A 22823-nucleotide genomic window follows, 5' to 3' on the forward strand; every position below is an offset into this window, starting at 1 on the left:
TTGTCTTTAATACCGTTTCCTTCCGATGCAGACGATAATATTATCGAAATTTCGACGAAGTAAATGTGATTTATAAGGGACCATCCGCGGAATATAGCTGGTGCTCTTGCTAGAGAAGAATGCAGGAGCAGCCCTTGATTTCAGCTTTTTGTCTAAAAGGAGAGTGATGACGTTCGAATTTCTTCAGATGAAACTTTGTGAGAATATTTTTCAGAGAAAACGATGTAAAACTTCAGTGAAATTGCATGTTGTAAGAAGTGCCCGAGGTTTCAGTTTTATTTTTATTTTAGTGTTCGCAGGCAACATGCAAGCTTACAGGCAACCTCAATGAAGATTGCTAGGCAGTAGTGACTCGAAGCTGCACAATATATCCACCACGCCTACCTCTTCCGGCCAAAAGGAAACATGCGGACTAGTCCAAGTGGGCTTTTAAAGATACATTGCCGCATTCTAGTTACAGAGATGCCACTTGCAATGAAAGCAGGGCTTTAAAAAATAAATAGAGGTGTGGCCACCTAGCGGACGATTTGGACACTACTATGCAATAAATCACAATACAGTCTTTCAGCTACTGTTTTTATCGTTGCTTTGTGGCATGTTTCGGTGTAGACGTCACAATTTTGAGCGAAGAGGATGGAGAAGTTTTTAAATGCAACTTTTCATTAAATCTTGCAGTTGCTACCGGAAGGTGGTATGTTGAAATATAACGTTATTTTTTTTAAGGTGTTTGTGCGTGGTAACGTCGCGTTACGTTCCTCGATCGGCGCGACATTGGAAACAACGCTGTGTCTTCTATATAGATATAATGTGATTGCACCTTCTGCGTATCAACGTGCGATGTCTGTACTCCTTGAAGACAACTTGAGCGGCAGATATCTCATTCGGATTCACCTAGAGGGACGGCGGTTCTTGTTATACGCCGAGGCTTCGTTATCTTCTACTTAATGCCCCCTTTCGTCGCTCGAGATGTCATGAAAGAGAGCTTTTTCAGCAGTGATAAGGGCTCCGGAATTGCAGCATTGTAAAGTAATTCCGCTCAACACCGTGACATAGAAATCTTACCTACACAGCGACTTTCAATAATAGGGCTAGGACTTTTATGCAGTTTGCTTTAGAGTGTAAGAAATGACATATACGCTAGAATAATTGCTAAGCCTGTGGATTTCAGACACTTCCTTTTATTATAGCCGAATAAGAAAGTATAGTTGTGTTCAGGCACACGGGCTGAGGGGACAACATACCATGAGATGGATTGGTTGATTGATTATTCCACAAAGTAAACGATAGCAATTCTCAGAAGAAGGTGCTTTATTGGCAAGCACTAACAACCGTAAAAAGAGGATCTGAAACTCGATTCGTTACTACCACGTATGTGTTATGCCTCAAATAATAAATGAACCACACTCTAAAATTCAATTTTACTGCTCTATACATATTGCAAAAAGGTCCCCTGCCTAAGGTTACCTTCGCAGCTACACTCTTCGCTTTTATTTTTTAATTCTTTCTTTGTTTCAAAAACACTTCTGCACAGTGGGAATTTCGCTGTCTCCTAATTTCTTAACTTAGCCTTCGAGCGACCGCCAAATTCAAGCCGGATGTCTGTAAGAGCTGACCGAAGATAGAAAAGGGGAGGACGGGCAGTGACGTCACTAATCTTCAGCGCGGAAACACGCAGAGACCCTCGTAAACGAGTAGACACTGGGTTTGTGTTTGCCGCTCGGGCCACAGTTGGCCCGATGCGCAATGGCTGCCGATAAGCATCAGCGTGTCTGGAATGGACGAAGCCGGGACGATAAGGATAGCACCGTGCGACGTCACGGTTATTGCTCGCGGCAGCGTGGGCCTCAAGCACCTATCTGGCGCCTATAAAGAGTCACGACACACCGTTGAGAAGTTGTCGAGGAAACTAACAGCATAGGGTTGCGGTGCTACACCGCGTTATCGACCAGAAGAAATGACAACGCTAGCTGTGACAGCGTGCGTTTTGGCATTCGCGATCTGCTTTCCAGCTACGTGCAAAGGTGGGTTTCAAGAGTTTTAAACCCTGCTGTGCTCGTTACCTGAGATGTGATTTCGCAGCCTGCTGTTAGCAGAAAACAATGCCTGCCATCTACAATCTTCGGTCAGTGCTCGCGAGGAACAGTGCCCGAAGTATCTTTTTGCAGTGCCTGTAAAAAGTGTAGATGATTGACAGATTAACTTTTTTCAACTGTAAAGAATTCAGCGCGCTCAACCATTTAGCAAACCACAAGTTCGGAAACATTGCAAATGAGTTTGCAATAACCGTTATGGACGGGCGCGCTCTAGGCTCCAGGAAAGAGAAATGGTTCGCTAATTTTGAGAGGAGAGAATGTTTACTGATAGCGTATAGTAACGGAAAACATGCCTTGAAACGTATGCAATATAGCGACTATATGCCGATTGAAGAATGAGTTAGTGACCGGAGGATGTTTTCCATGGTTGTAATAACCTTGTTGCAGGCCAGTACTACTGGGGAGCTTATGGCTGGCGTCAGTACTGGCAGCCATCCAGCAGCAGCGCCTGTGACCGCGCCTATCCCGCAAGGCAGGCAAGTCTCCCTTGTATCATGTGGCTTGCGTCGTCGCTTAACAATAACGTGTTAGAGAGTAACGCGGTAGTGGGGTTCGAAACACCCACTGTTTATATTACTAGATCCATGTGCGTAACGCTAAATAAAATAATCCGGTGTCGAACGGGTATACCGTACACGGATACAAATTTAACTGTCATTATCATCATCTGCCTGAGCGACTTTTGAGCTATATTTTTCTCAAAGGCATTTCAAGGCTTCGATATCTGACCTGAATTTTCATCCTAAATATGTTTTGCGTTTAGTCTGTGACAGCTGCAGGCCTAGGGCAGGATATAAAGCTCATTCATGTCTGTAAACCTAGGCGATGTCTTAGTTACTATTGTGATAGGGTTAATTTCATGCGTATATCTAATTGCACTTTACGGTTATTCCGTTTAGTGGTGTGACTGAAGAATTACGAATTTTATTCTGCCCTTAAACGTTGGAATCTTACATAATGAATTTTTTTCTGTTACTGGCAGCAGAAACATTTTTCATGATAGTCTCTCCCGCGTTAATGGTGCGGTAATCGATAACGTCCTTATTACGCGTGATATGACTTAAGTAGTCTTGTGTCGAAAGTCGAACTCACCCTCCAAAATGCAATTTTTTTGAGGAACGCACTCTGTTATTAGTTTAGGCGCGCCTTATTAAAGGCACAATAGTGATAATTACAAAAAAAATTATTATCATTCCTAGTGCACCAAAATTCCAGTGGCTACAGATTGTCCTCATGTAAAGACTTCTGCACCAAAGCATATAGTATGTATCATAACATAGGTACACCAATTCCAGTTCGTAATTTTTTCATAGCAGGTACAGCTTACCATATCATAGAACTCTCAAGTAACTGACAGGAGATGCGCATTTTGTTAGGAAATCACGAGGTAAGCAATATTATATGCTTGATTCATTACTACAGGACGCTTTTTTTGTTTTGCAGACGGGAGGCTACGTCCACTCTTGCCGTTACTATTGCTCTGGGCTTCCGGTGCGATACAGCTTTGAACAGGACGGCACACCTTGCTTGGTAAGCTTCTAAATAATGAGCATTCCTGCTGCCCATTTGTTGTCAAAGAGAGTTGCGAACACTGAGCAATGCATTTTTGTTACATATTACATGGATAGTGCATAGCCTCCCATAAGAAAACAGCCTAGACATACCCACAGAGAATATTGAAATAATATTCGGCAGTTTTGAAAAGAGAACAATGGGTAACAAGGGCTATCAGGGTATTGAGAATGCAAAGGACACGAACCTTGGTTATTGTTTTGTTATATTGCCAAACCATGAGAGTGAAAAGGCAGCGTGCATGAGAGTTTGTCGCGTTTGTCAGGCACACAAGTGAACGGTATGAAAAGCAGCTTACATGCCCATTTCAATGGTTATTTGTATATTAGGAGTACTGACCCGTGACCGATTACTAAGTCATATTTGTTGTGTACAACTTCCCCCCCCCCCCCCCCCCTGTACCGCACTACCAACAACATAAATTACACAGTCCCTACGCTGCATTCGTGCGTATGCGCCTCATCGTAACTGCCGCGCACGTCACAGAGTAGGTACCATGGGTGTACAAAAAGCTACGTGAGTGATCAAGCGCAGCCATCAGGCCACAGGGTTAACTCGTGGTGGCGCTAAGCGCGTATAGAACGGCTACGACGATGGGATCATGAAGCCTTCAGTGCGTCGAGTCACGAAGTGCAAGCAAACGGCATCAATATATTCTAAACAGCATGCTAGCAGCAATCCAGCTCTAACCGATTGCGTTCGACATCCGATCAGAGTGTGAAATTTACAGACGTATCGCTCATCAAACGTCCCACGGCGCGCTTTATTATCTTGTGTTTGTTGGCTGATATGGGAGAAGATATTTGCACACGACCCGCATGATTGATTTCATCCTTATCATTACGATCTCAATTTTGGGAATTTCTTCCCGTGGACTCTAAGCAGATATGATTGAGGGTACGTTCCATCAAGCTGTAGATTCCCGTGAGCCTGCTAAATACGTCGGGAGGGTATGCAAATGTACGGTGCTGTGAGAATACATGTGTTGGTAGAACGTGTTTTTTGTAGAAGCGTGTGTCCCCTTGAAGAAAGTATTAAAAAACCTTAGCTCCTTATGCGCCATAATACTAGTACAATACAATACAAGTAATAAAAAAATTCTAGGACGCACTTTCGACCACTAAACTGCGATGAGGCGAAAACCGCTATTGCGTAGTGGTCCGAAGGTCTCCACTACCGGCACCTATTTCTCTCTTTTTCCACACTCACCTTCCTCCATTTTCTTGCGGCTAGATTACGGTATCCGAAAAAAATTTTGACATATGCCGCGCCTTTTTTTTCCCTGTAAATCAACCTAAAATGCCACTGACGCCTTCTGTACTACGTCTGCTTCTGTGTGCTCTCTGGTGCGCCGTTCAAGGAAGCGCCAATTGAAAGGCGCCGCACGACGCTTGGCGCCGCACGACGTAGAGTAAACTTTATATATGCGTGAATTGGCTGGTGACGCCATGACAAGCCGTGACGTAATGACCGAATAGGACGTCATCATGACTTCAGTTCCGATTATTAAATATGGCCGGATGTGATGTCATGGTGACATCCCATTCTGTTATGACGTCACGTCTTGTCATGGCGCCTCCAAGCGATGTCACAGTCTCTCATCTCTGTCATTATTATCGTCACTGTCCCTACCACTAACTACCAATAATTGTCATTATCGGTCACTATCTACCAGTAACTAGCGCCGGCGGTCTCTGCAACCGTGCTGGCATGACGCTAGACAAGGAGAGCTAAGATATATTTCTCAAGTGCCCGGCTTGGCTAAGCCAGGATCATCGACAGCTATTGTAGGACATGACGCCGATCGTATGAGGCATTAAAGGCTTTCTCTTAAAAAAAGAAACTTATGACCGACGGTATGTAATTTTCCCTCATGTATATGTAACGTTTCCTGATGTAATTTTAACTCATGTATGAATAGTATAATACCGCAAGTACATTTCAGGGGCTTCTTAAAGCCGCAGTTGCAGAAATCCATCACGCGGTTGTGCCTTGTTGTACATTAACGTTAATCAATTTGCTGGCCTAAAATTGCATTGGCTTTGGTATTAAAAGTTCTGCACTACAAGAGAGGATAACTAATAAGTCTACTGGAAATTTCACGTTCTCTTCTACTGTTCGTTTATGACCAACCTGTGTTGTGCAAGCGATTGTTCTCTCCGGACACTGGACGAGTCTACAAGCAGCAGTTGTTATCTCGCGGATTCCATTAAAGGAGCGTCCTGAATACCAAATAATCCGCACTCTGACAGCCTTTCCGGTCGCCCCTTTGTAAACATGATATACGTATCCTGTTTCACCTAATCCGGTGCGTTCACGAGATAAGCGTCATTGCGTTCAGGTGTTACCTGAGTTGGCCACTGCGGAGGCAATAACGATGTATGACGATTTGAACTCTTTTTCTTCCAGACTGACCGCCGGATTACAGGATCGTGCTACGCCGGTCGCTGCCAAATAGGATGGTTGCCAGTACAACCACCGGTCGCACCACAGGCACAAGCAACCGCGGCCTCTGTTGTCACAACCGAGAGCTCACCTTTGGAAAGTCAAGGTATACCTTCCGCGCATTCACCTCATTTGTATATTCCCTGTGGCGTTTTCAGTTCCAATTCTGTCTTGTGCGTATAGATGGCATCTCCTGCTTCGTTTCCCTTTCAACGTATGTGTTAAATTTGGGTTCTACCAACCGTAAACGCAGTTACAAGCGGATGACTACAGCTGATGAAAAACAATTCAGTGACAAGTGACACTGATGTTAAGCAGAATATTGCTGCTGCTGAGATATTTTAGTTTCTACATTGAAAATGATTTCCAATTTCGGTATCACTTTTTTAGGAGATGCTGAAAAAGAGAATTTGTTCTTTGCGAATTCCTGGAAATTGTTTGAAAATAAATGTGAATTCTTGTTTTACAGTTGCCAACTAACGCGATTTAGCGGCCGGTATACCGTACAGTTGGAGAAACTATGCTTTAAGTTAGATCCGAGAAATGAGGCTAGCAAAAAAAGAACGACTAAGTGGCAGGTAGGACATTGTACTATGGTATTGTCATTATTGATGTTGTTTACTAGTAAATTGATGTAATGTTTCCTATGATACTTTTGTAAAATATGCTCAAACAACACCACTACCAACCGAAACTACAGCGAGGGAGAGTTAGATTTTGTTTCTTAAAAAAAAAATCAGCGATAGTTTCTGCACACAGAGCGTTGCTTTTTTTGTTTTGAAAATGTAGCCTCTTTACCCAAATTCAGCTGGTTACACTTGTAAGTTACGAAGTAAGCGAACCTCCTGCAGTAGAATTTGTTTTATGCCGAAGCGGCCGGAATTGAAGCGTCACAGGATGAACGGGCATTTGAAGTGCGAGAACTGGAACAGTAAGTTTGTTGCCCTTAACATGTAAACATGTGAACCTTTGTGTCTTCCGATTTACAAGGTTGGAGTTGGCCAAATGAGGACGTGAACAGTCAACGTTGCACTCGTGCCGACCAGGTGAGTGATGCGCTAACATGGAAAGGTTTTTATTGGTTTCTTTGTCTTTTCGGGAACTTTTTTATAGTTTCCAAGAATTACTTACATAACAAAATTCATACGCGGTGAATCTGGTATTATCAAGTCGCGACAGAAATATTTTGTGGCATTTTTGATCCCAACTGGAAATATATAATGGCTAATAACGGGAGTGAGTTTAAGAGACATTTGCATAAAACAGTTAAAAGAATGGTTTACTTTTGAAATTGAGAACTGAGATATCTGCGCTGTGAGTGGTCGTTTCGCAGACAGCTAAGACAAAGCTGAATTTCTCGAGGCGTCCTTCGACTTAGTTAGTGAAGAGCATGCTTGCCTGCAAAATACTGTTTATATAAATAAATAAAATTGGTCTTGAAATAGCCTCTGACGGGGCTACAATAAATAAATAAATAAATAAATAAATAAATAAATAAATAAATAAATAAATAAATAAATAAATAAATAAATATTTTTTCGTTTTTTTTAGCTCAGAAAGTCACTATGTCGATTAGTCGATTATTTTATTCGTTTGGGAGACAATCGGCCATTTATAAGTGGAGATTTATACTTACTGCATCTGCAAGCGAATATATTTTGGCGAGTAGTCAAACGGTGTTCTCAATAAGGTGATAGTTTGTTGAGGGATGATAAAAACGTGGATCAAATGAAATTGATTTACTTTCTATATTATAGCTATCTAAATAAACCCAAATTTCGTTCCTTTAAGCTCTAACCGCATGAGGCGACAATTCGCAGCGACACGCCGAGCGACGCCGTCGCGCGACGGGCTGAGGGCCACCAAAGCATTGACGCTAGTCGTGGTCGCCCAGTTTCTGGGTTTTTAGAAAATTTTGCGTGTCGCCCGAAAGCAGCTTGCGAGGCAGCCAATCGCAGAAAGATTTGGGGTGCTCAACTTCCGTTCTGTACTTTTTTCTTTTTGTTTTGCGTGTGAAGTTTGTTTCTCTAGTCCCGTTTCGGCGAAGAATTCTGGTGCCTGCACGCGCTGAGTTCGTCTGATCCGTGTATATATGAGTGCATCGAGACAATTCAGTAAATGCTTGGAAGGGTAGTAAAAGAAAAAAAAAAGGCTAGCGTGGCTAGATATTGTTCACTTTCGAAAGGATGAGGAGAAAGTCACTGCTTGCAATGCAAGTCGGCACCACAGTTTAGTAGCGCACCGCTGCGCTTTGAACCTTTAAAATATGACGCGTTAGAAAAAATTTCATCGGTGTTTTATCGTACTTCATGCTGTTAGTGTTAGAAATGGGATATAGCGTGATTGCACTCCGCTTGACCAAATGACCAGGCGGTGGTAACAGAGCAACGCGCCTCTCTGTCGCTGAGCCTCGTCTCTCCGTGCGGTATGCACCAGCGACAACGACAGGCGTTGGCGGCAGAGTCGCGCGACGGATCGCTAGGGGTTGTCGCCTCATGCGGTTACCGCTTTAGGAATGACGTATAGGTGGCAGGCAGCAGGGAAAGATAAGTTTTTATGTTTGATGATGCTTTCTCGTCTGCGCCTGAAGGCTGATAGGTGCATGGTTTTATTATGCTATTATGACTGTTAAAGTCAAACACAAATATCGAAATCCGTAGACCATTATGCTAGCGATAGATGAAACTGTAGTTATTACCTGTATAGCTTAAAAAAATGCAAATAAATACTGAAACCGCCACTGATAAGTCAGCAGGGAGCGATCCTTAAAGCTGGAATACCCCCTCCCCACCCCTCCAAAAAAAAAAAGAAATTGCTTATACATATCAGTTGGGAATTTGGGTAACTGCACAGTGAAATGATACAGTATCTTGTAGTGCAAATATATCCCAAGCAGAGGAGGAGACTGGTGGTTAGTAAACCTTATACCGACGTGGCCGTGGCAGTGCAATAGAAAAAGCGCATCTGCATGTTAGCTATGTGATTCACGAAAAATATTCGCAAATAATGTAGCCACCTATTTAATTGCAGCTGCCGGTACAGGTAGTCTCATCACCCTTTACGAGTGAACTTAAGGAGAATAGCTAATAGAAGGGCGGGGGCATACGCCAATTTGTATTGTATGGCCATTGTCCAACCTGGAAAATTTGGCCGGGTTTGTCTTTCAAATTAGGAATTTAGCATGTATGAAGATTTTAATGATCACCTTTAAAACCTTTTTTGTTTATGCAAATGTTTACAAATTATATTAGTTTTTATTTGATTTTTGGTTCACAAAGCATATATCGCCGACGTAAATGGCAAACATTGACTGCAGGAAATTATTTGGAGATGGTAGACATGCCACTTTGAAATATTACACTCATAAATGCTCACTCTAAGATTTAAAAAGAAAAAATTCTTTGGCTTGGCTAAAGCTAAGCGAGTTTAGATGCAATTACAATACCTCAGTCCGGACACTACTTTTACGCCTAAATGTTATTCGTATCGCACTACAGGCCTAGGTATTATTATGTGTCAGAAACATTCACGGGTCTGTTGTGTTACTCCTGGTTTCATAGGACGACGGCAGAACCAGTTCTTTAGGTCTGAGTGTTTTTTATTTTGCAGGGACATCAATTTTCATAGATGTCTTTTGAACTTGTTTTGCGTACAGATGATCTTTGATTTTGGGGGCAACAGTGACTATATTCTTTGAAATGAAATAGAAGATATTTCTTACTTGTGCAAAAATAGATGGACATTCTTAAAAGGGAAAAGAGGAAGACCGGCCTCATATACGTCAATCTTTCCTTTTTGTTTCTTCCAGCAAGTGCCGACGGTGAGAAGGAGCTGCCGGTACATATGCAAGGGATGGCCGATTCGCCGCGAGAACGAAGCTGACGGAACAGCCTGCCAACTAGTGAGTGGAATTTGGAGTATCAAACATTCTTTAGAAAGCCGCATTAGGAGAATGCATTCTCTCAGGCGCTCCTGATCACTGACAACGGATAGCGCCAGCTTGCATGGTGTCTGAAAGTATGTCCTAAGGTTATGCAGACTTATCTTCCTTCATGCACAAGCTTTTGTCGCGCCCTTATGAATTAAAAAAGAGGCAGCTATCATATTCAGTACTCTTTTGTTTCATGCTCCGCAACAATTGTCATCAATTCTTACTCCCATTATGCGATCATGAGTTCAGGCTTACCATTTATTGAAAACGCTAACATATCTGGCAAAATATTTTCGCAAGTGCGTTCTGAACAGTATTTCTATCCGTAGAGCAAAGTTTTTCTCTGCAACTTTGATTCGAAATTCAATATTGTTTTGTACTTCTTTGCATACCATGTCGACAGCAGCATCCGAAAGCCATTCTTTCTTTCCAATAATTAAAATAATAAGGTGGCTGACTTACTTTTCTGGCCCCTGTTTTCGTCAATGCGAAGAAAGTAATTATGTAAATATGGGCATATGGGTGTTCAATGTCAGGAGCAAGGGAGGTTCTTTTGCGTCTCCTTCTACTATCATAACATCTACTAGGGTCACCTTACCATATGCAAATAATCAATAATGCTGATCACAAACAGAAGACTTCCGCTAAAGAAATGCTCTATATTCTCTATGCAGTCCTGGTGGAGAGAAGGGTTCTGTTTCAGAGGCCACTGTCAGCGAAACTACCCTCTGCCACCGGTGTCCAGGGATGAAGACAACGAAATTGAAGGTGAATATATAGTCTGGTCTTACCGTTGTCCTTAACAAATATAGCTGCAATACTGCCGCTTCAGTGGAACATAAAGTTACCCCATCACTGAGGTCCAGTAGCCTCTGTTGCCGCCTTCTTCAATGTATTTGCTTGATCCTGCATCATCATATTTGCATAAATTACACTTGTTGTAATATTTTGTAAAAAGTTGTTTTATGATTACCAGCGGTCGTAACTGAATGATAAACTACATAAGGTAACTGATAAGGGTGTAATATTGCAATAGCATACACTACTGTGGTGGAATACGGCTACAAAGAAAATTATTACAGCTACCGGCGAAAGTTGACCGAGGTTTGAACCCAATTCTGCCATCTGACTGACGGTACAAACTATAGTTTTGATTGATTGTTCAAGCCCTGCCATAATGCTTAGTCATCATGATTCATTCAGTCAGTAGAACAATTACCTCTTTGAGGCTGATATGCTAGATTCGAAGTTTTCAAGCGCGAAATCTTTGGGGAACCCTTACCTTTTTGCGGAACTCCTGCATTTGGGTTGACGCTAAAAAAACATTTCTCCCTTATTACTAAATTGATACTATAGCTGAAAATGGGCGGTCAAGATTAGAAATTATTGCTCTGAGGATGGCGGATTCATTCACAGTGCCTCAATGTGAGCAAATGGATAAGCTATAAATGTTTTCCTCACCCTAACGCTTTTCAGAGTAATGAAGAAATAAGATTTTAGAATATGACTGCGAGGCTAAATGCGCTCCTTAGTGTTGTGAAGTGAAATCATTCATTCATTTGTTCGCGAAGTGTTACTTGGGAGTACACTAACAGTACCACCTTTGTGTATTATCACAATGAAGGAATGCAATTTTTCATATGCAACAGACTGCCAAATCCAGCTTGTGGCGCGACACCGAAATGCGTGTTGTGAGGTTGTGAAAATGAGAGTTCTGCTTGTATATCATTCGGGACTTCCTGGCAGATCTCATAATTTGTTAATTATATAACGAATCTTTAGGTTCATTGAGATTGTGTTATCATCACAGTATACATCATTATGTGAGCTCAAAATGTGTTAACATTTGCTTTTGCAGGTGGCAAAGTCTCAGTACGCTACCTGAAGTGCAGGAACTACAAAGAGAGGCTACAAGTGAGTTGGTCAAATTCTGAACTTTCCCCGTGCTTGAAGAGGGTGAATTAGGTTTTGGTTTTGAAATTCCTGCTTTCTCCAAGCAAATCGAAAGTAAAAATAATGAAGTGTAGAGGGGCTGTTTGCCATGTGCGTCACAATATGTGCTTTGTTGAAGACGTGTGCATTCTATACTACACACAGAGCAGTAAACGTTCTGGCTACATATTGTTCGTTGAAGTTTGCCTTCTGTCACCATAGCCTTAATGCAAATATTGAGAAAATATGAGTAACTTACGTTTCAGTGCATGTTAAGCTGTAAATTTCTTATTGTTCACCCCATGTTGAAAATTGACTAAAACGTTTCATTCTTTATTTCGGTGCTGGAAACATTGTTGAAAACAGTAGAACATCTTAAAAACATTAGTTTGTGAAACTAAAAAAAAAAAAATTGTCGTAAAGCTTAACTCAGCTTGAGAGATTAGCCATCGTTTCTAGCTCGAGGCCTATATGGCCATTCGACAAAGTGTCGTTTTGCATGCGATTGGGAAAGAGAGCAGGAAAAGCCATGATTTGCGAGAAGATATTAAATTTTTGCCACAAGAACTTGGAATCGGGGTAGTTTGAAGAACGTACACTAAAGGAAGTGTCCCATGGAGAAGCTAAATCGCACTTATAATTTACCTATCCATATGTCATATTCAGGGCATTCATATAGATCTGATTAATTTCTCTACATGCGTTGCTGGACTGTACCTGCCTTAGTTACAGCTAGCCGCTCATCACCGAGAATATTATTGCATAAAGATAATCAGCAATATTTATGGTTGCGTCTTTCACATGAAACACTTGAACTCTCTTAAAGTTTCCTTTGAGATGGGTATGATTGCATTATTTATTCTGCCACCCAGTTTCGAGGAAAACAAAATTTGGTTGTAGCATAGCTCAGCTAGGCCAAGATATACGTAGTGAAAACTACGTTTACCTTGGTTTAGCTTTGGGATAGGTTTGGTTAGGTTGCAGCGATCATAATCGAACGGTATCTCTGCCGTTGCCCTGGTCGCCAGCCGAATGGTTTTTCAACATTTGTCGCGTCTTGTGATTGTTCCCGGAATTCTTGTTTTCGTTGCCTCAATGTATTTGTCGCTCCGCGTCTTGACATCGCCGCTTGGCGTGACATTCTGTGCGGCCTGAGGCGTGTCCGACGCACGCATAACCCTTCGGGAGATCATTAATATGCTGAACAGCCTTTTCACGCCAAGCAACGATTTCGGGGTTCTCGTAGCCGTCGAAGATGCCGCGCGCAGTGCACACGTTCGCCTTCAACTTCTTCACCCACGAAGCGACTCACTAGCAAAGCGCACACCCGCAGTGCTTTATTACGCATTTGTAATATTTGTAAAGGGCATTTGTAAAGTGCAGGCTACAGACGCAGGTTCTCGTGAACGCAAACCAACTTCTTTGGGCCAGGGTTGCACAAATGTATATGTGGTTTTTGTCATTGAACTGCAGAAAAAATATTCAAAGCAGTTTTAAGCTCTGAAATAGATTTATCACGTAGTAGCATGATTGCTCTCTCCACTGAACGGTTTCGTTTCGCATAATTACATGCGCTTTACCCAAATCACTAAGCTTCAATTAGGCGAATAATTCCCAATTATGTCAACGGGTCTACATGGCCAGGGTGGTAGTGTACCTGTCTGGTGACCTAGAAGTTCGATATTTTAATTTTCCTTTTTCTCAAAGATTTGCTTTGTAAATTTAAGTCATTTGATACAACCCCGAACTTCATTTCCTATTACATGTATTGTATGGTTTATTTCCTTTCTCCTCTGTGAAGTCAATGGTGACGTCGAATTTTAAACACACCGATGCCATCCTGGTGACATCGGGTTTTACGTAGGATAGGAGCCTTAATGCTTTTGCGTTACAAAGTATTCACTGAAGTACAACCTGCAAGTATTTTAGTTGAAAAAGGCCGTTTCTGTAAAAACTAACAGAGAAATTACAATATCTTGGAAGACATCAATTTTTCAGAGCATTGGTTTCTTGTTTGAACCGTCACTAACGTTGAAATGGCCAGGGCATATTTTATTCATCTCGCACCTATAAGCAACGGAAACGCCAAAAGAAATGCCAGTCTACGTGGCTGTTTTTCGTTCTGTGTTTTTTCATTGTGTGTTCGACTTTCGCATGTTAAGGAAGAGCTAGTTACGGTAATATGCTACTATTGTCACAGGTCGATGGTGTGGTCCGTTCCTGCAAGTTCGTGTGCAAACAGAAGAAGAAGGCCTTCATTGCGTACGAGAAAGATGGAACACCATGTGCGGTAACAGCATTGTTTTCTATTTCTCTATTTCCGCAAATTTCATTCTTTAAGGGGGGGGGGGGGGGGGGAGGGCGACGTTTTTTTGTATTGTTCCGGCGAATAAAGCAAGCATAAATGACTGCTTCATATTTAAACTTTATAGATCGCACAGAAGCAGCATTTGCAATATTAGAGGAATAGTGTCATTTATTGTTTAGTAATGCAACAAAAGGTACCAGGTTTTTCACTGCTGTCTTTCTAGAAGGCAGGCATGGTATCGATATAAGTGGAAGGTTCTGCCTGGCTCCTTATTTTCAAAGTTAGTTCTGTCGATAAGAAGTCATCCTCTTGGCTTTCATATTGGCTCCCAATCTGTCTGGCAGCTTTCTCATATCTGCAGTTAGGTAACATCAAATATAAATTGGTGCGACGGATTAGCTTATTGCATTGTTGCATTTTGTCTTTAAGTACGCAGTTGTAAAATATTTACAGACTGATCCTGGAGTTTGATAATTTTCCATGCCACTAGGTTCTACTGCGCAACAGATACTGCTTAGTCAAGTGTATAGCCGGGAATTGTCATTCGTCAACCAAACTACTCGCAAGTAATACCAGTTTAGTGGGTGACGAATAAATATTTTGGCAAAATATGCATCTTAGGCTTTCAAACTACATTAAATATGTGCCTTTCCATTATGTTGTGTTTAACATTCCATCAATGTCTCACACAACTTAATCAAAATCATTCTATTTTCGCGAAATTTGCGCTGGTTCCTCACGCAAAAGCGAATATAGTTACGTTGAAAAAAAGGGAGCAGTAGGCGTTGTCTGTATTAGGGTTTGTAACTTGTGTTATTTCCGAATGCAGGCGCTGCCGGGGCAGACCGGGTTCTGTGACCACGGAGTGTGCAAAGCTGTTGAAACTACCGCGGCACCCACTGAAGCTTCTCAAGCTCCTGCGGAGCTCGAGACAGAGCAGACGGCGGCTGTCGTTTCAGCTGTCACCGACAGTGCACCGGCGCCTGCTGCCACAGCAACCACTGAAGAGGCCACTGCGACAGAGTTTGAAGAAGTGCTGACCACCGCATCTAGTGCCATCGAAGAGGAACCAGACACGGCAGCACCCACGGTCAGGTCCCCATGGACTCCAGGTACGTGGGCTGGCAATATTTTTCGAACGGATATAGAAAATGCGATAAAGTAGAAAAGAGGCATGCTCTTTCCTCCGTGCGATGAAGCGTAAGGTATAGAGTCAATAGGACCGACTTCTAGCGAGAAATGAATTTAGGAGGGTGTGCAATATAGCTACAGTCAACAAGGCGCATGTGCCTTCAGAGGCAAAATTGATAGAACTCCTGTAAAGAGACTACAGAAGCGTGAAAAAACCCTCTGTGGCAAGCCATGCTTTTATTTTTATTTTTTTATTTAATTTTTGTATTGACTTATATCTTATTTGTGTTTTATTATTATTATATTAAATGTGCAAAATGTAAATGTGCCATTTGGTAGGTTGCGTAGAATGTTTTTGTCACGACGTGACAACACCTCTAGCCAAATTATTTCAACAGCAGTACTAGAACAATAAGGAAGGAAATAGTTGTACAATTAAGATATCTAGATAGGATTGGTGGCACAGAAAGCACAGGAAATAAAGTTAAATTTTCGAGCCAGTGCGTTTCCAGACTTTGACCTCTTCATAAACTTAGTCGGCAAAATTCACCTCAAGGTCCTTTCTTGCAGTCGATAAAATAAGCACAAAATTTCAGTTAGCAATTAGGATTATAAAAGGAAATCTATAATCTACTTTTAGCTTTATTAAATGCTAAGGTAGTCTCCACTTTCTTTTTTTTGTAAATATTTCGCTGATCACTACGATACTTTGTTTTGTCCTCGACTGTTTTTTAACTAGGATCGATCCTAGTTAAAAACAGTTTGTAGTTCACGATAATACGTTTGAGTCGCAGAACTTGTTTGACTTGCGAGTTTTTGTCCATACCTGTGGTGTTGTACAAACGTATGTCATTGCGCTTAATAATATAAGACATGTGTAATACAAGGCGATAGCAAACGTTTATAAATCAGATCTGCGATCGAGTATTTTTTGTTTGTTGGTGCTGCTTTTCGCCTAACGAAAGCAGATATTGCTGATTGTGGCACATATCTTGCAATAAATAAAGCGAGAAGAGAGTAAGAGGGCACTGTAAAGTTTTTTTTTTTGGAATATCCTCGGGAATAAGATGGGAGACAAGGCACTGCAGTCCATGAAAGCTACACGAGCGTCGCGGGCTCTTCACGGTCCCCGTCGAAGTGGCTCATTGGTTAAGTCGCTCGACTGCCGAGTCCAAAGAAGTGCGTTGGACGCCGGCCATGAGGTCGCGTTTCTTTTAGAGGCGAAATGCAAAGCGCCTGCACATTGCGCTATGTAAGTGCACTTTAATGAGCACAGCATGACTGAAATTATTTGGAGCCCTCCCGTAGCGCTTCAAGACAGTCTTAGCCGCTTTGGCACGTTTAACTCAATGAATGAATCAGACAATCAATCGATCGATCAATAAAATAATGAGTTAATCGAATAATCAGTCTATCAATTCTTCTTTGTTGTGAATCATAGCTCTCATTAAGAGGTCATACTTTTCTGAAACATACATAAGGGATCACAATACGGGTGGCAACTGTGTTCTAACGCGATCGCGACAAAGGCCTCGTTCTCCAGGAAGTGCGGAGTCGACGTGTCCAGCGTCGACTTTCCGAGCGAAAGACCACCGGCATGGCTTTGGCAGTGGACAGGTGACTTGGCTGGGCGCTGAAGCATCGGCGGGGTTGTCTGACGTAATGAGAACCTAGTATATAACAAATTTGGTCAGAACTGCCAAATTGGGTATATCGTTCATGATGGCAGAGGTGGTAGAAATCAGCCTTCTAGGACCAATCTCTTAGAATACTCATTTCTAGTCGAGAAGGCTGAGCAAGGAACATTTTGTTAAAGGAGGAATTAAACCTCAATCCAAAAGCTCAAGTCACTAAGCCAACTGTTGCATCTCTCCCTCTTGTCCCCCCCCCCCCCCCCCCCCAAGACTCCGGATATTTTCACGTTACCACTAGCATCAGCTAGCGGTAGAAGTCAGTGTTTTGCTCTGTTAGCTGTTCCGCTACGGCTGACAGGTGTCATGTCACGGCGAGTATGCCGAAGACGAGTACGGCAAAATAGTAGACACGCTTGCACTTAGGCATACATTAACGTACTAGTGATTAAGAGGTGCGTGTACCCGAACGAGGAATCGCACTAGGAATCGACGAGCGGGAGAAATAACGCTTTCAGTTTTTTAAAGACGAAGCTTAATCTCCCCTTCTAGCACTCTTAATCTCCCTTTTACTAGTCTCATGATTGTGGCGCCCTTTATCCTGCAGCGGTGTAAAATCAATCCTACGCGTTCTGTAGCACATGTTTCTATCAATACAAAAAGAAGAGAAAACGAAAACAAAATCCCCTGTTTATGGTTGACTATGTGTGGCTCAGTATCTTAAGTCACTATTTTTTTTTTCGCAGGTTTCGTTGGAGTTAAGTGTGACAGGGCCTACCCGCCTAAAGTGGTAAGTCTATTGCGCTATGCGAGGAGAACGCGAGAAGTTCTGCTTTAAGAGTATATATCAGCTTATTGTGTGCATTCCCACATTTTGTTTGAATATCAGGTTGATGGACGAGCGTTGAAGTGCCGATTCTTGTGCCGAGGATACCCTTTCATACGTATTGGATTCGAAGAGGATGGAACACCTTGCTTGGTGAGCGCCACTTTCAGGAACTGCGAACTTCAGGCGCTGTATGTCGGGAAACGCGGTAGTCGTGAGTGCTATAAATAACATTTTAAACAATTTGTTCGCCGTGTTATGACTGAGCACGGTTACTACAAGCATGGTGTTGACGTCAAGTTCTTCATTTACATCAGTACTCCATCGTAAAGAGTCAGCAATGTTTCAAGCTCGCATGCACGTCAGTATCTAATAAAAAGCCCAGAATGCCGAAGAAATTTCTCACGAAAGTTAACTTGTAAATAGCTTGTATAAGTAAGAGTTGATTTTTTATAATATTGACATTCGGAGGTTCGAAGTTATTCCGTTTATTTGCATATGCGATCTTTTTTCCGTACAAAGACACAAACATGGCTATTTGGTAAACCATCACATGTAGAATTCCTTTTCTTTTGTGCCAGTGATCATTGATTAGAATTTTATTTACTTAATAAAATTTACAGGCTAACCCATTAAAGCACGAATTATTGTACTGATATTGCAGAAAAAGAAGACAGTGGAGGGCGTTTGCTTCAATGGGAACTGCAAACCACTTCCTCCTTCAACTGAGTCAACTACAACACTTAAGGAAGAACCAACCACTGTTCAGTCATACGTGACTGAGGCAGCTGAAGTCAGCACTTCTGGAGTAACAGGAGGAGAACCGGATGTTCGTGAATCCACAGACAGCATTGAAGCTTCTTCGACTCTAGCGACGACTACAGAAGGTCAAATTTCTGATGCTACATTAGAAACTGAGAGTAGCGGATCCACCCCTGCTGATGTTGAAGGCACCTCTGCAGCCACTGACAGCAACACAGCAGCAACCGAAGGCGAAGTTTCTGATGCTACATCGGGAACCGAAGATGGCGCGTCTGCACCTGCGGATGTTCAGCAAACCTCTACTGAGAGCGAGATCGGCAGAACAGATACAGAAGGTGAAGTTTCAGATGCTAAATCAGCAAGCGAAAGTGAACCTTCAGCAACAACCGACGTTCAAGGAACCAGCGTTCCCATTGTTAGTGAAGCTCAGCAGAGTTCGACGACGGCACCCTTAGTGACAGCAGGCGAGGAGTCGCAAAGTGTGGCTGAGAGTGGACGCGCATCCACTTCAGCTGACGAGGTTACACGCTCTATCGACAGCAGCACCGGACTTCCAGAACACGGAGTAACCTTTGACGAACAAAGCACACATGACGGCGAGCCGGCAGGTCTGACAGAAGCAAGTGAGTCGACCGCTACATTTAGGGGACCTGATCAAGAAACAGTTGAATCATCAACCCAAAGTCAGCTTCATCCCACAGAAGCGGCAGCTGAGGCTGGAGTTGTCTCGACGGAGTTCACTTCCACTCAGCAGGAAGACCTGGAAAGCCCAACAAAAACCTCACCTTCCGATGAAGCTGACGGGACTGCAACCGCTACAGGGGGCCATGCAGAAGTAGAAATAACAACTACTGGCTCTGAACGCACCAGTTTCGATTCTGAGAGTTCTACGCAACTGAGTGCGAGAGAAAGCACTCAGGAGCTGAAAGAGGCAGAGACGGAGAAACAAGAAGCATCGCTTCCAACCACAGATGCGTCGGCAGGTCATGAAGAGACGGATGAAGTATCCACAGGGGCGGAAAGCCAGGAAACTACGATACCAAGCATATCTGATGTCACCTCCGCTCCAGTTGTGACCACACAGGAATCCTCCGATGATACTTCATTTAATACCGATGATTCGGTACGTGATGCCCCAACTTTGTCAGGCAGTGAAGTAGCTGTTACGACTTCTGCAACAGGAGGGGCTTCATCTGACGACACCATACTAACCACCGAGGAAGCAAAAGTTATCGAAGGACGTAGTGAAAAAACTGCCGCGGTAAGAAGCCAGGAAGACCTGACTACTTACTCTGCTGAAGGTGTGACCGACGCTACAGGTGCCGGCACAGAAGCCGTAATTGACGAAAGCTCTACAGATAGCGGTGCTGCGGCGAAAGAAAGTGAAAAAACGAAATCTACAACACCGTTTCTTGGAGACGTTGCCACGGAAATTCGCTCCGAGGAAGATCTCACAAGCGGAGTTGCGCAAACCATTGTTGTGAGCCCTAACACGGCTGCCACAGAAGTATCTGCAGAGAGCGAGGTTACTGCGTCTGAAGATCCCGTGAATCACCAATCGGAAGGTGCTACAAACACGCCGTTTTTGAACTCTCCTGCTACTGAGTCCCTGGAGGAAGTCATCGGAGGAACTGGACCTGTTTTTACCGGGGTAGCAACAGAGGATGCTTTGACTTGGGACGAGTCCTCTACGGTAAAAGCAACAGAAGTTCCCGTCCCAGGTGAAGCAGCTGAGGCCATGACTGCAGTGGCTGAGCCCGCCACAGTAAAGATTATCACAACCGTCACACGCAAAGAAATTGTCAGGCCCATTGAGACCGACGGATCTCAGCCCGAGGCCACCTTAGTGAAGAAGACTACCACCACGTCCGTGCAGACATTACCAGTTTCGGAGCTTAACCAAACAGCAGTATTTAGCCCTGTTATTCCGGCAGATGGATCAGCCAATGAAGGCAGTGTTGCTGAAGGTGAAGATGTATCCAGTACAGACGTGGTGAGCAGTGGTCCATTGCTAGTGATAACAGACTTTGTTCAGAAAACAGCGTCGTCGTCGAAGGACCTGGTAACGACACCAAGCGTGCCAGAAGATGGTACAGCGCCAGCTGAGAGTGTTACTGAGGATAACGTAAGCGTGTAACATTAGAGTGGGCAAAGAATACTTGAGTTGGGCGAGTTATGTTGAATCAGCACAATCAGCGTCAGAACCAAATATGTGCCGGAAGGTTATCCGTCTTGTGAACATGTAGAGATGGATTAAATTAAATATTTGAGAATGTCTGGACGCTCGTGCTTTGAATATGCGGAATGAGAATTTGCAGCACTAAAGAGTAAACGTGATAGATTGGCGCTTTTGTTGCTGATAATGTTCCTAACTGGGATGTGCCATTTTAAGGTTGTTATATTTGGAAGTTTAGATATCCAACTCACCATTTGCCTGGGCTTACCTCAGTACGTGCATGAAAGTCTGTCTACAATCTTGTAAATTCATTTATACTTTTCTTAGAGGATCTATTTTTTTTTTGTTTGATTATTCTACGCCCGGATTTCTTCTTTCCAGCCACTTTGCGCCTATCAAAGTGTGGAATAAACAGCGTCAGGAACTGTAGCTGAGGTTTAGTGGTTAGGCAATGCCAAAGAGCAGATGAAATTGATTATTAGGTTTGGACATTCAAATTAGGCGGTTTGTCAGCAGTGAGTGGGACGAACGAATATGTACAATAGTGTTTCTTAGGTCAGTATTTCAGAGAACACAGAAAAACTGCAGAATGCTCCAGGCAACCACCAATATTCATATGATGTCCACAAATAATCGCAATGTCCTAATATCGCTTGCAGATATTGTAGCGACGTCCAGATTATTTTTGACGATCAAACGTCAATAAAAGGATATTCACAAATATCTTTGTGAAGTTCTTTTTTTCCGCATTGCTTGTACTTACTTTTACCTTTACAGAAGCTTCTGCTGTTGTTTGTTCCAATTTCAAGAGGCCATAACTGTTGCACATTACAAAAGCATGCCATTAAGAAAAATATTCCCGCGTGGTTATCCATTATACCATATCCTGTATGCCCCGAGGTAATGAACATCGCAAAAAAAAACACGCACACCCGGAATTCTGCATTATATCTCGAGCGTCCAAATGTGTTGGTTGCTTTAGTGTTTCTGCACCATTTATGTCAGCATGTTTGCCACTGCTACTCAATTTGTAATTTGTACTTACACTGTCTATACAGGCAGTCAAGCTATAGTCGTTGTGGTCGAACTATGAGAAACATGATGAGAAAAAAAATGTCACTGCCCTCGCCAACAAAATTCACACACGGTGGGTGCAATGCCGCAGAAAATACTGTTGAGTAATAAATACACAAAACAGTAAAATATCTGAGGAAGCGTAGCAGGATGCCTCCAGTCGCCTTGTTATATCAAGCATGCGATTTGAAGAATTTAACATCGCTAGTATGCACCAATCTTACCACAAGCATTGTGACACAGACTGCTTGTAACGAGCCCCTGTCGACGTGCCACCGAACAATAAAAACACTGGTGCGCGGCGCCAGATTCGCTCAACAGCAACGCTTGGACAGAAGGTAAAAACTTCTAATCGATCACCTGGAAGGCAAGGCGCGCCCTTTAATGTGCTGCAGTGTTCAAGCGTCAGTTTTCGTCCTTCACCTTAGTGCCGCCATTCGTCGGATACGTGTCCGGGAATCAAAACTCTGAGTCCTTGAGCTGGAGTGAACGGAATGTGTATTTAAACGTCATTTATACTGATTGTACAAAATAGAGGAAATTGCACGGGGGCCTAAAGCTACTGGCTACAGAAAACTGCCTTCGCACAGCGACGGCTAGGGAGATTTCGCCATGTCTCTTCCAGTCGAGCAGCACAGCACTCGACGGACGCTCTGGCAGTCTCTCTGACAAGCGGCAGCGGGCCTTCCTTTTTAGGCCAGGAAACCGTTGGCGCTTAAACTGTCCAATCTGAAGGCCGCAGTTGGCTGCGGCCTAAGAGGTCTAAAAGCGAGTGCGCTGCTCTCTCGCTTCAAATCTGCCGCGTCGTGAAATGAAGATGAAGGCCGGGCACAGACGCCGGGCTGTCCATAGAACATGTTCTGGATTGCCCGAAGCCGAGGCTTCACCTCACTATTCCGGTGACATGCGGAGCAGCACCGGGCCTTAAAATGGACGTCAGGC

At 43.1% G+C, this 22823-nt stretch overlaps 1 protein-coding gene across 1 annotated transcript; it reads left to right on the forward strand.

Annotated features, from left to right (window-relative positions):
- The first annotated feature begins 1864 nt into the window (after positions 1-1864).
- LOC146195931 (uncharacterized) lies at positions 1865-21530 on the forward strand. Its single transcript, XM_084597966.1, has 13 exons — positions 1865-2021; positions 2481-2569; positions 3537-3623; positions 6075-6216; positions 7101-7156; positions 9919-10011; positions 10716-10809; positions 11900-11955; positions 14174-14263; positions 15111-15393; positions 17790-17833; positions 17933-18022; positions 18534-21530. Exons 1-13 carry the CDS (start codon positions 1955-1957, stop codon positions 20766-20768), a joined length of 3426 nt encoding a protein of 1141 aa, XP_084454092.1. The 5' UTR covers positions 1865-1954; the 3' UTR covers positions 20769-21530.
- Positions 21531-22823: the final 1293 nt, after the last annotated feature.

This window comes from Amblyomma maculatum, chromosome 3, assembly GCF_055883805.1.
Source record: "Amblyomma maculatum isolate TAMU_Amacu chromosome 3, ASM5588380v1, whole genome shotgun sequence".
Classification (NCBI taxonomy): Eukaryota; Metazoa; Arthropoda; class Arachnida; order Ixodida; family Ixodidae; genus Amblyomma; species Amblyomma maculatum.